Source organism: Fopius arisanus, unplaced genomic scaffold, assembly GCF_000806365.1.
Source record: "Fopius arisanus strain USDA-PBARC FA_bdor unplaced genomic scaffold, ASM80636v1 scaffold00121, whole genome shotgun sequence".
NCBI classification, from domain to species: Eukaryota; Metazoa; Arthropoda; class Insecta; order Hymenoptera; family Braconidae; genus Fopius; species Fopius arisanus.
The window spans coordinates 131,031-144,235 of record NW_011887860.1 but is presented as its reverse complement, the minus strand read 5'-3'; the positions used below and the strand labels follow the sequence as shown (position 1 = coordinate 144,235).

The 13,205-nt window shown below is 35.5% G+C and overlaps 1 protein-coding gene across 4 annotated transcripts in view; it reads right to left on the bottom strand.

Annotated features, from left to right (window-relative positions):
* Positions 1 to 13,205, bottom strand: part of LOC105271720 (arginine/serine-rich coiled-coil protein 2) — a 21,568-nt gene extending 8,363 nt beyond the window's left edge. Inside the window, exons 1-5 of one of the 4 annotated variants that reach the window (XM_011313442.1) lie at positions 12,952 to 12,983; positions 8,612 to 8,671; positions 6,162 to 8,546; positions 5,668 to 6,071; positions 882 to 994 (exon numbers count right to left, since the gene is read on the bottom strand). In XM_011313442.1, coding sequence (XP_011311744.1) covers positions 882 to 913 — 32 coding nt within the window. In that variant the 5' untranslated portion in view covers positions 914 to 994; positions 5,668 to 6,071; positions 6,162 to 8,546; positions 8,612 to 8,671; positions 12,952 to 12,983. Of the gene's footprint in view, positions 1 to 881; positions 995 to 5,667; positions 8,547 to 8,590; positions 8,672 to 12,951 lie in introns of all 4 variants that reach the window. The other 3 variants (XM_011313443.1, XM_011313441.1, XM_011313440.1) reach the window with 3 other exon arrangements.

The following is a 13,205-nucleotide window of genomic DNA, read 5'->3' as shown; positions in this document are numbered from 1 at the left end:
CGCCGGGATGGATGCCGTGATGGATGCCGCTCCCCTCACGACATCTCGTCCAAAGACCCTCAGCAATCATTATGGAGGGGAAACTGGAGAGACTCCAGAAGACGAGAAGAGCCCCGTGTTACCCCAGAAGTAGAGTGAGTACCCTGACATTTTCCCGTACCTGCCGCAACATTGTTTTCGAAATAGCTTATCCCCCCCAACGGTGAACCAGACTATTTATTAATTATTGTACAGTTTTTACAAGCAAGCCTTATAAAAGTCCAGAAGTTCAGTTTTTATAAATTTATGTATGGAAAATCAATCAAGAGATAATAGTTATTTTTTCGTTAATTATGAGGTGTCAATTCTTAACGCATTTTTCCCTGTGTCAGGTCTTTCTGTAATCTATAGAATTTGACCCTCAATATAACGATTCAATTTTATTAAAAATAATATCTCCCGCCCAAGGTTAGAACCTGTGCGTAACATTTACCAGGCCTATGCCTGAAAAGACATAAAATGAAAACAAGTTGAGATTCTAGATAAAAATATCTTTTTCTAAAAATTCGGATTTTTTTTTACTAGAAAATATATGACTTTTCACACCCCGTGCACGGAAAGTTTATTATTCTTTGCTCGCTGATGAACCAGAGGAAGGTGAGTACTTCGCACTTACGAGTAGAAAGCACTTACTTTCTTCTCGTTCGTCAAAAAGCATAATACGGACTTTCGGTTTGCAGGCATTCGTATAAACTATCTGCATACAGCTAACCGTTAGCAATTTGCATAGAGAGTCAATTAGTTTGGAGGAAAATGTTATTGATAAGTTATTCGCTTGCATTATGTTTATATTTAATCACCTAACTATTTCCGAATGAAAAAAGAGGAAATAACCATCATACCTCTGCTCTGGAGATTGCCTCCTCCTGTCCATCCTACCAGACTCATGGAATTTTTGTGGGCTTCTGCCTCTTTCACTTTCCGAATCTTCCGTAGAATTATTATTATTGCTGTCCTAAGGAAATGAGAAATAACCTCATTAAACCAATTTCAAAAACAATAATAACAACGAGAAAATAAAGAGATTAAACTTCCAGAATCAAAGTTGGACAATTTATTACTATAACTAGATTCTAAAAAGAAACCCTCATTTTCGTTAGTGTGGTTTTGCTACCGCATTAATAATTTCATCATCGGAGATTGACAGAAATCAAAGGAGGGCTATATTTCCTACTTAGACATTTTCAGATTTACATATTCGATTTTATAATACGTATTCATATTTCAGGACTATATCAGGAGAAAACCCTCAGAGGGTTTAAACTTTTAAATCAAGTTAGATTACAAAAGAGTGTTTTCAGATTTTGTTTTGAAGTACTTAGCTAATGTGAATGGCAACGCAAATTCTTATAGATAATAGTGACCCTATAGGAAGGGACTTTCATTATTAATAAGTTTAAATGTATTCGTAATAAGGCGACCGCAATTAAAAATTCAATATAAATTCTCAACCAGTTTTCTTGTGTACATTTTTTAAAAGAAATAAATTAACTCTAATTTATCAAATCAGCATTACGTATGTGCCATTTTCATCACATCAAATATGTAAAAATTCAGCGATTAAAACTATAGGTAAAACACTCATTTATATCAAACAGGTATATCAAACACAAACAATTTATATTATAATAAACAATGGCATTGCACGTTGTAACGAATCACGTTGCAATATATAAATATAGATGAACTCTTCAAAGAACTTCAGGTACTACACTGTTAACCATTTCCTTAAAAATTTCAGCAACAAAGTCATCTGAATTCCCAATTGTACGAGCTTGAATGCAATTCAAATTAAAAACCATCACTAAATTCCTCATTTATCTTGAAAATTTAGGAATTGGCTTGTTTACGATAAACGGTTATTTAATTTTCAATGAAAGCTTGATTTTTCAAGCTCGTCATGAAAAACCGACATTAAATACAATTGAATTTTTTATAGATTGAAAATTCAGAGAAATTATTACTCGTTGTTTCAACATTTTTATGGTTCTTAAGTGCCATTTGAAACTGAAAATTAAGAATTGCCAGAACAATAAAAAAATAAAAAAATTAATCATGAAATTTCAAGTGTGAAAAAATCCATTGTGACGCATGCGAGTTGGTTATATCGACCGGCAATTAATCTCCCTCCAGCTGGGGAAATTTTTTCACGTGAAGAGAAATATTCAGTGAAAATTACGGAAAAATTCACATCATCCCAACCAAGGAATCATTCTCCAGCAGTTGCATAGAAATTGAAAAAAATAAATCTGAGACATTCAGCGATTTCTCAAGTTCATCACTTTTTATATTTTTTTATCTGGAAATTTTTGGTGGATTTCTCTTCCCGCGTACAATTCGTGGAAAGAGGAGAGATAAGTCGAAGAAAGTGTCACTTTATAAACAGGATGTTAATATTGATAAATTAACCGACGGTAGTGGCCGTGCGGTTAGAGTGCTAGACTAGCATGCCAGAGATCCGGGTTCGATCCCGGGCACCGGCGGTCAAAAATTTATAGCGCTCTGATCTCACGGTTCCACTGCCGAGCGGTAGTCCTGTCAAAAGGACGACTGTACCTGGGCAGGTTTTTTCCCTCAGATGAGGTTTTTCCCTCCCTTCAAGCAAATGCGGTACAGGGGGTTCGGGGGGTGGGAAGGGAACCAACTAACCGTAAAGACCCGAAAGGGTATACGAGAGAAAAGAAATTATTGATAAATTAATATTCTGTGAAATAATCTTCTTTGATGTTGCGAGGACCACGCATTACTAAGCAAAAATGGAAAAGTAGGAAGGCTTTTATATGCATCACAAAATTATGGAAGTGTTCAATATTTAACACTGGGAGCACGTATACGAATAATTGTGTACGACTCGATCAGTTGGATTCAACTCAATGGACATATATTTTTTTATCCTTAATGAAATGGTCGGCAGTGGAGGATTTTATTAAGGTTGTTGTCGTGTAAACCCGTTTTTTTTCGGCAGATTTTTTTAAAATTTTCGCTATAGATAGCTCTTAGAATTCCCTCCAAAATGAGCACAACAAAAAACCAATCGTCAGTTTCTGAGCTGAGATATGATTTTTTGAATTAACATGGGTTCAAATACATTCCACCATTTTTATTTAAAAAAAAAACCACTCGACATTTTTTGATGAAATTAACACAGAACGTAGAAATAGTGACCACCAATATACTGAAAAAAAAAGAAAGTGATCGTCAGTTTCGTAGTAGAGCAATAAATTTTCAAAGTAGCATTATTTCTCCCAGTGGGCGGAGCGCATGGGTTTGTTGCGCGCGACGCGACAACAACGTTTTTTGCTCGAGTGGCGCGAATCTATTTGGAATAGTCAATGACGAATCAAAGGGACGATTTATAAATAAAATAAATACATTGAGTGAGAAAGAGAGACACATGAAAACAGAGATACGCTGGGCGCGGTTGCCACGATCGGCACCATTTAGCGTTAGCTGTGTGTACATGTATCCATGCATGGTAGATACTTGTGTGCGTGAGTCGAGTGGAACTATATACCTGCAAAAGTTTATATTCTAACTCGGATTCTCCGCTTAGCAGAAGATCAACCCGGAGCGTAGTAAATTTTAAGCCTAACTCTCTCGCGACAACAACCTTAAGCTTTTATAAATGTAAAATCACTCGAGAACCGTTTTTGTTTTGCGAGAAAAAATTCAATCGTGCTCACCGAATAATTTGTCTGAATCAATCAAACAGATTTTGGATTACCGATGGAGTGAACCAAACGAATGCTAAAAGTAATAAACATGGTGAATGACCTCTATTAGAAAATTAGGAATATTCGATGAGTGACATTGTATGTACATCTGAAAATGGGAAAGTATACAGAATAGCCTCAAGAGATTCCCCAAATGGACACATTGGTTAATACAAATTTAAAGACCGCATAGAATATCTATGGACGTTGATCTTTTGGTTAAATTTTGTCTGGTTAGCCTAAAATATATCAAAATTCGGGATCAAATTTATGCTGCAGGCACTACCCGAATGGTTATAAAAAAATAATTAAAAAAAAAGAACGAAGAATGATTAAAGGGCGCTAAAGAGCGATCATGATCGAAAGGGATCTACCAAGTTCACAAAAAATACTAAAAAAATAAACAGCTTACGATTGTTCTCCACTGGATTGAATGACAGCTAGACGTAATAATAAGGTGCATATATTTCATTATTTTTTTGTAAATTTGGTAAATACCTTTCAATCAATTTCGCGATTTAGGGGGTAGCTCAGTGGCATCTAGCCAGCAACGGCCTGATTGGTTTTTCCTGTGGTTTCCGATGTCACTCCCATGTTCTAGAGGAGAGTGAATACGGTACAGTGTAGGATCCACAACCACATGCATAGGGTGGGATAGGGCCAATTAGCTAAAAAAGAGGGAAAAAAAGGGCCGGAATATAAGAAAAAAACACCTTTTTTTTCCATTATCTTTGTTCTATAACTATCCGAGTGGTTTCCGCAATATAAATTTGATCCCAAATTCTAATATATTTTAAGCTAACAAGATAGAATTTAAACAAAAGATCGAGTTCGATAGATGGTCCATTCGGGCCTCAAATGCATTTTTTTTGCTCTTAACCTTTCGAAACTCTTTCTTTTCATTTAACGTCCGAATGGGCCATATCTATCGAACGTCATCTTTTGTTTAAATTCTATCTTGTTAGTCTAAAAAATATTAGAATTTGAAATCAAATTTATGTTGCGGGAATTACTCGGATGCTTATAAAAAAATATTAAAAAAAGAGAAAAAATTATTAAAAGGCGCTAAATGGCGATATTGATTGAAAATAATTTACCAAGTTTACAAAAAAAAAAATTATAAAAATACGCAGGTTACCATTGCGTCTAGCTGTCACTCATACCAGTGGAGAGCAGTGGTAAGCTGCGTATTTTTTATTTTTTTGTAAACTTAGTAGATCCTTTGCAATCATTATCGCGATTTAGATTTATTAATTATTATTAATAATTTTTCCTCTTTTTTTTTCATTATCTTTTTATAACCATTGGAGTGGTGCCTGCAACACAAATTCGATACGAACTTTTTATATGATTCGGTATCACGTCGAAATATAATTGTAAAAAATATCACACGTCATATTATCTCTTATTTAACCATTGTCCGTGACGTCATAAGATGTGGAATGCTATCAAAATTCGGCTGTTTTTCTGAAAAATGATTGCCGTAAGAAAGACGGTGGAACTCGATAAGTACAACAACTCTGACATGAAAAAATGGCTAGGAGCCGGATAGCTCAGTTAGGAGGTGCCGGATTCAAATCCCAGTCTGGACTATCCATTTTTTTCAGTATATTTTTCTTGTAAAAATTGTATCGAGAATTATCCTATTCCCCTCCCTACCTAATCCACAATCCTTTCGAACGATTCCTGTGACGTCACAACATGGGGAAACCTGTACAAACTTCCCTTATTCTTATCCTGTGATATTTTGTCGTGTGATATATTGATGTGTAAGATTTTGACGTGTAACCATATGTTTCAGGCTATCTAGATAGAATTGGAACAAAAGATTACGTTCGATAGATACGGGCCATGCGGCCCTTAAGGATCTTTTCTTTTTGTTAGTGTTACCTTCGTATTGGCTTCCTCTACTCACCTATGATGCTTCGTTAGGGCTTGGGGGTAGAGCTTGAGGAATGGCCCTCGCAACAGCATTGACGTTTTGCCGAAGTTGCGTAGATATTGAATTCATGTATTACCAACAGAAGCTACGTGTTAATATTCTCTCACGAAATGGCGAGATGTCCCATTTACTTATTGATATAATTCCATTTCATATATACATATATTTTCGATTTTTCAGTGATAAAGGGCATTTTCCGCACGTTTTTACGAGATCATGTTGGTTTTGTCTAATTGATAATGATGAATGTGAGTAGCATACGGGTCAACCAATATCTTCGGATTGCACGGTTTCTTGCAGCCAGCGAGAGTTCTCGTTAAGTAGAACCAGATCAGCTAATTGTGGTTAGCCAAAATATTGTATTCATTTCGCGGGATCTAAAAATAGTATATCTCGATAAAAGGGCGATGAAGTGGTAATGAGTGAGGAGTTAACTGCCCAAGGCGAAAACGAGGGTTGCTAATTACGTGAGCTCAAACATCCGGTCACAAATGCATCCGAACTATATAAGGCTCCTTATTATTTATCCGAGTAGATTAGCTGGTGAGAGCGTTGATAGTAAAATACGGGGATATCATGATACGCCGTAAAGCAGTCCTGAGCGGGCCCCTCAGTCATCCAAAAGGTTTTAATTCCCCATCTGCCCTTTTTTTCTCTGTCAACTTTCACAGCCTCTAGGAATTTACCATCTGAAGTGTTACCCGAGGAATAAGATTAGAAGACGGAAAGCCGAGAAGATATTTCCAAAATGAGAATTTCCACCTGAGTTTCCACCAATTGCAAAGAACAGAAAGTAATTACGGTCTGTCTATCCATGATAATGCGTCATTTGTTGATAGTATATTCACGAAAAATTGTCTATTCTAATGCTAAAACAAAATGAAAAACCTGTAAGATTCAGAATTTGTAGGATTATTAAATTGTTTGCGATTTACCCATCCAAGAACACAACGAAATGTCACATACCTCTTCAAATTAAAATAGAACAGGTGAATTACTAAATGCACCGAATTAATGAGTCATAAATCAGACGATGAATTCGAGTTAAACGATGAAGACAACTCGGTCTCTTTCCTCTAGTAACCACTGTTGAGAGTGGTAATGGTAAGTACAAATGACAATATACACTTTGGGTATCCACTTTGAAATATTGATGGCGTATATGAATTCATTTATAAATACGTCAGTTGATTGGTCATGTTTATATCTCACTGATAATGAGTAGTAACATTAAAAGAAAGAATTAATAAAAGGAGAAAATTCCAGTACAAATTAAAAAGGCAAAATATCAGTTTGTTCTTTCCTGCATTCAATCTTTTATGGTACGGCATTGACATACCTTCTATCAGGAGAACTGAAACGCGACCTTCTATCAATGTCTGCATAAACATAATAAAATCAGAAAAGGATTATATTGAGAGTGCTTGGTATGTTTTAGCTGTTTTATTTATATTATATTAGCTGTTTTGGCTCCTATTATTATTTTATAATTTTTATTAGAGCAGCATCAGGATAAGGGGAATAGTTCATATAAACTAAAATAGAGAGAGATGAATGAACATGGACCTGATGTCAAATGGGTCCAGAGCGTGAAAACTTTGATTGCTATGAGTCAGTGGGGTTGCAGAGGTCATAGGAGAAAGATATACCTTCTGAGTGCGTTTAAAAAAACGTTAAAGTCTAAACCTAATTAGTTTTTATTATTTACTAATTCCTATCCATAATCCAATAGATCACGATTTTGTTATTTCACCGTGGTCTTGTATTATTTTTTCATCAAATAATTCAACCCAAATTCACAGTTGTCATGAATTTGAAGAAAAATGGCTATAAGTCTTAATGAAGTAGGCACTTGTCGCAAAATTTCGGTAAAACTTTTGAACAGTGTAGAACTGCTGCTCGCAATTAATTGGTGGTGGCACATGATTTTAAGTATGAATTCATGTTCCGCTGCCGTTCCAAATCTAGTAGATAAACGGAAATGTACACACCTTATATATACACCTGTTGATGTATGAAAATTTCATGGAGAACAAAACGAGTAGGTCGATAATAGTGTCACCCACCCAAAATGCCAAAGAGTTCACAGTCTGGGCTGCCTATTTCTCATAAAAAAGGAGCATTGCAACTTCCCGAAAGCACCTAATCTAGCGTGTGGATTAAATCGTGAAATGTTACAATCGCATTGCATAATCATACAATGTGTGAAGCCCTTCAGGATTTTCTTGATAAAAAGTTGAAGAGCTAGGAACAAAGGTCGACTTACGATTTCGCAGTCAATAACTGAATTACAACGTACCGTCGTTGACACAAATTTAACTCCAACAGCTGAATCCGGATTGAAATACGAAGACGTTTAACTCCGCCCATCATTATTACTCGACACTACATTATTCCTCAACTGCCGAGGCGATGATAAGAATGGGCGAGAATGAAATACAAATTCTAGCGATGGATTATAGGTTTTCCCCTAATGATTCCCATTTGTATCAGCTTCTCTAATTCGAACGTGTCAAATGTTACTACATGTCGGCAAACAATTATGTAGAGTTGAGACGAATTTGAAAAAACTTTTATCAAAAATGAAGTGATCACAAATAATCGGGTCGCTGTTTTAGAGATTTGAGTTGCAAAAATCGGCTAGCTACTTTATGTTTTATCTATAAAATGTCAGTGAAACTATACTAAAAAAAGACATGCCCGAATGAGAGTCAATTCGTAACAAGACAAAAAAAACATGACCTCGTCACCACCATTAACTTCGTGAATTTCCTAGTACTCTTCCCTCAACCCTACTCCACCGGTGTAGAATATTACTTCCGCTCTAGTCCTGTCCTTAATGAGTACAAGGACTGGAAAAGATTAATTCATATTATTTCATGCATCATTTCCATACCTCACTCATGTCCATTCGTACTGGGTCATAGTTCACGTCGCTGGCTCGACTTTCTGTGATTTCATCTCTCGTCCGAGGCGTCTGCAAAACCAAACATCATCAGGTAATTCCCAATAGAATACAAACCTAATACTAAATTCCTCATATACTGCAAAGTAACATGGCACAAAAGAGATCATTAACGATTTGTTAATTTTCGTTTCTTTTACTTTTTCGCCTAGAATTAATTATGGAAAACAAATCAATGAATCGGCTTCATTCCCATTCCGTTGACGAAACACGGCCAAAGGTACAAGTTTTTCACTGGCGATTTATAATGCGTCATGATTGCTAATTGTTTAGTAAACGCGCACTAGAGATTTTCTCTATCTTCCAGATAGAAGGGCCTTTGTCAATTTTTAAGTGTATATAGGACTGCAAATTATCGTAGATTGTAGGAAAGGCTTGAGCCCTTAGTGGCGAGTTAATACCTTTAGCTCAGCGAATCCCCCCCCCCCCCTTTTATTATCGGCATAATCCATGAGTAATTTTTATTCATTTAAGGCCGGGATGGACCAACCGTCGAACGTGATTTTCTGTTCAAATTTTATATTGTTAATCTAGATTACATTAGATTTAAATACGCGGATGGTCGGATTAGCCTCCTCAATGCCACCGAACTCAGATTAGAATTATTGTAGCTCCGGTTGTTTTATGCACGGATTATATGTCCAGCCCGTTGTTGCCAGTTTTAACAGATACGTTGCATTCTTGTTCGCGACTTGATTTGCGGTGGGGAAGGCAGTCATTTTTTAATTAAGCCCATTTTCAAGACCATCCGTTGTAGTAATGAAAGGACAATCTCGTCCAAATTTGAAGGTAATAGCTCGATTTTTGTGCGAGTGAGGCGATGAACAGCAATTTCTTTTCAAAAATGTAAGAATGACAATAACTATCATTTATTTCAAGGCTCACTTTCCAATTTTTAACTGATTCCCATGGAGCCAATCATGAGCCAAAAAAAAAAGATTGAAAAAACGATTTATAAACAAATCACGATTTCTCAAAAACGGGTTGACCGATCAAGCTGAATCTGGAAACAGAGTTAACCTCAACTTTTACCTAATATCTGACAAAATTTTTAATTTTCTTGAATTTTTTACCCACTCATATCTCTTCTCAACTAAAAAATTACCCCTGGTCAAATAAAAGTGGTAAGCTTTGATTTGATTGAACGGTTCAGAGAAAATCTGTGAAAAAATTAATGAATGCTTCTCTCATTACTTACTATTACCCACAAAAAAATTAGCAAATCCAAATTTCAAAATTTTATTCAGGTTCGTTTTTTCAGAGAATGCCCCATAAAAATCATTGAGAATAGATATGTCTTTCCACAAATTTTTCGAGATATTTCGATTTTGATGTTTTTCAATATAATTCGATGTGCACGCTCTCTGATTCTCGAAAATCAGCCTATCAACTTGAAATTCGTCAGAAAGCTTTCTCTTTTGAGTACAATATTTTCTATTGAAGATAGACGCTGGATCGGATCATTCGTTTAGAAGACATTGCTTTTTTTCTTTTTTTGTCGAAAAAATCGTCGGAATAGCGATTTCACTTGCATCAAAATATAATTCATTTTTGTCCTCACTCAAATAATTCATAGAGAATGTGTAGTGCGATGTGTGGAATCGTTTTCCCTTCTCTTTTGACCTGGCTCAATCAATAAAGCGTCGGTCGTTTTCGAATCTTTATTGTTTCGATGGCATGAAAATCCATAAAATTCTAAAGAAATTATTACACGGTCTACCTCTATTGAGGATTTTAAGAAAAATTTTTGTTTTGTTCAACCTCACATCGATTAAGCAACGAGTTAAAATGATAATTGATTACAATCGATTTTTTCATCGTTAAATTTCATATTTTAGCGCCAAATAAAAGAAATGTTTTTCGCATTAAATTGCTATGTTTTGCTAGTTCTATTACTATTCAGTATTTGTTTGAAATCCTTCAATCTACCCAAAACTAATTGTCGTTTTCAAAATGTTCGGCAAATGGTAAAATACCAGGGGCCACAAGACGTCACCCCCGGGTACTTACCCGACAAAAGTCAGTAATTCGAAAAACGCAATTATGTACTCGATTGTACATCGTTAGTACATGATTGAACCTATAAAATTTTCTTTTGTACATCAATAATTAATTTAAAAAATTAATTAAATTCCGGCATGATCTTATCCGACAACAAATTAAAAATTGATCAATAAAACCAAATTAGGGGTGTTTTCCGAAGGAAATCGTTTGTACATTACGAATTTAATATTTTCGTCGTTTGTACATTGATTGTTAATGAGTTAAATCCATTTGAAAAATCATGGTCTAAGTTGCGCGTCCCTATATTATGGACTTTTGCGCATTGTTCTGTGTCTAAATGGGTTTTCGCAGATCCTATCACTGCTACTCGTTAATGTATGTAGGGGGCAGTGCGGTAAAATGGAGGCTTATGGCTTTTTTCAAATGTTTATAAATTAGGAACAAATTGAAAAATTGAGCTCCATCTGTGGGATTCATAAAGGAGAAAGATTTTACTCCCAATTGAAGCAAAATCAAACTATCATTTCCTCAAAATTATAGTGAATGCATTTCAATACGATTAATTCGAATGTACGGACATTCCCCAATAATGCTTTTCAATAATACTCAATTCCAAAAATGACTCTCCACTGCATTCCGAAATGAACATGGTGGCTAAAAATGAATTGTGCCCTCTCACCGCGGCCTCCCTCACCTGTCTTGTTATGACGTAGATGCGCGCAATATTTCTTTCAATGAAAGTTTGATGGAGAATCCACATCTCAATAGTACAATTTCTGTTAGATTCAATGTTTATACTCGTAAAGAAAAGAATAATGCAATAAAACCCCATTTAAACACAGAACAAAGCGCAGAAATCGATGATATAGGGACGCGCAACTTAAACCATGATTTTTCAAATGGATTTAACTCATTAACAATCAATGTACAAACGACGAAAACATGAAATTCGTAATGTACAAACGATTTCCTTCGGAAAACACCCCTAATTTGGTTTTATTGATCAATTTTTAATTTGTTGTCGGCTAAGATCATGCCGAAATTTGATTAATTTTTTTAAATAAATCAGTTGATGTACAAACAAGAATTTTATAGGTACAATCATGTACTAACGATGTACAATCGAGTACATAAGTGCGTTTTTCGAATTACTGACTTTTGTCGGCTAAGTACCCGGGGGTGATATTTTATTGAGATATCACTCACACCGTGTACGCACTGCCACCGCACGGCGGAGTTCGATAAATCATTGTTAGGCTTTATTCTATGTCGTTAAGGTAGTACTCCCGGTACAGCGTGAGTCAAGCTAGAGTACTAATGACTTTGATTAGCGTGGTAGTTTGGCTTGACACCATTGCTCAACGACTTGCACGCTTGTGTGATGTGTTTCCCTGTATATGTTGTGTTTCTCTAATGAGAATTCACCTAACCTCAGTAGCGTTGTTGCCACATCCCTTGATTTCACACTTAATTCATTATTTTCGACATTTATAGCCCATGAATCGAAATTCTTCAAGGTGCAAAATGTTCTTTCACATCTGTAAATATAGCTCGAAAATGTTCATGAAAAACTCATCGTTGGAATTTTCAAAACTAAGAAGAAACCATGAACTGCCATAAGACTCACTGTTAATCGTTGAAAAATAAGAAAATTAATAACTATTATTCTGGCCCATCCGGGCTTTTAAAAATTCAACTGAGCCATTTTTGCATTAAAGTCGCTGTATATCAATTTTCATCAAAATCTCATCGTTACTTCGATATAAAGGAGTAGTACATATAGAGAAGACTGGTCGTGATGTATTTATATATTCTCTATTACAGCAAAAATATCATGCAATCTTCGTTGTTCCATAGTTCGTCACTGATTTAACAGATAGACAGATTTAGATTTTTTCTCAGGAATATGATGTCATAAATAGAAAGTGAGGAGATACATTTTCGACCGAATTGTTGATACTTATTGTACATCACACAAACTTTAAAAAAAACGTCTTGATAATCACGGCGTTAACACACCAGTGGCAGCAAATGTTTACAAAATAAACAATCGGTGCTGATTATATAATTATTTCCAAAATCTATTAAGTGAACGAGGAAATAGCAAAGAAAGTTGATAACTTTACTAGAATCCAAATATTAGGACATATATAACCCAGGAATCCATTCGAGTCATATGCCTACATCTAGTAATTGAGGATTGACCAATTCTATACAGGCGTCGTCATGACTCAAAGTTTTCGATACATTGCCAATACTGTGATCAGAAGAAGTTCAATGATTCTTACCTTTGTATCCTCTGAATTGTCACTGTTTTCACCGTCACTTCCATAATTCACCAATGACTCCATAGCAGCGATCGACTTCAAACTTTAACGTGATTTTTAGATAAACTTTTGCCTTCTCTATAATCGCCTTGAGTGCTGTGGATACACGACAAAATATACACACGTATATACCTATACATCAATCGACCACATTGATTCTGACGATTCTGACGACACTGTAAAGCCAATGTGAAAAATTTTTATGTTTTGTCAAG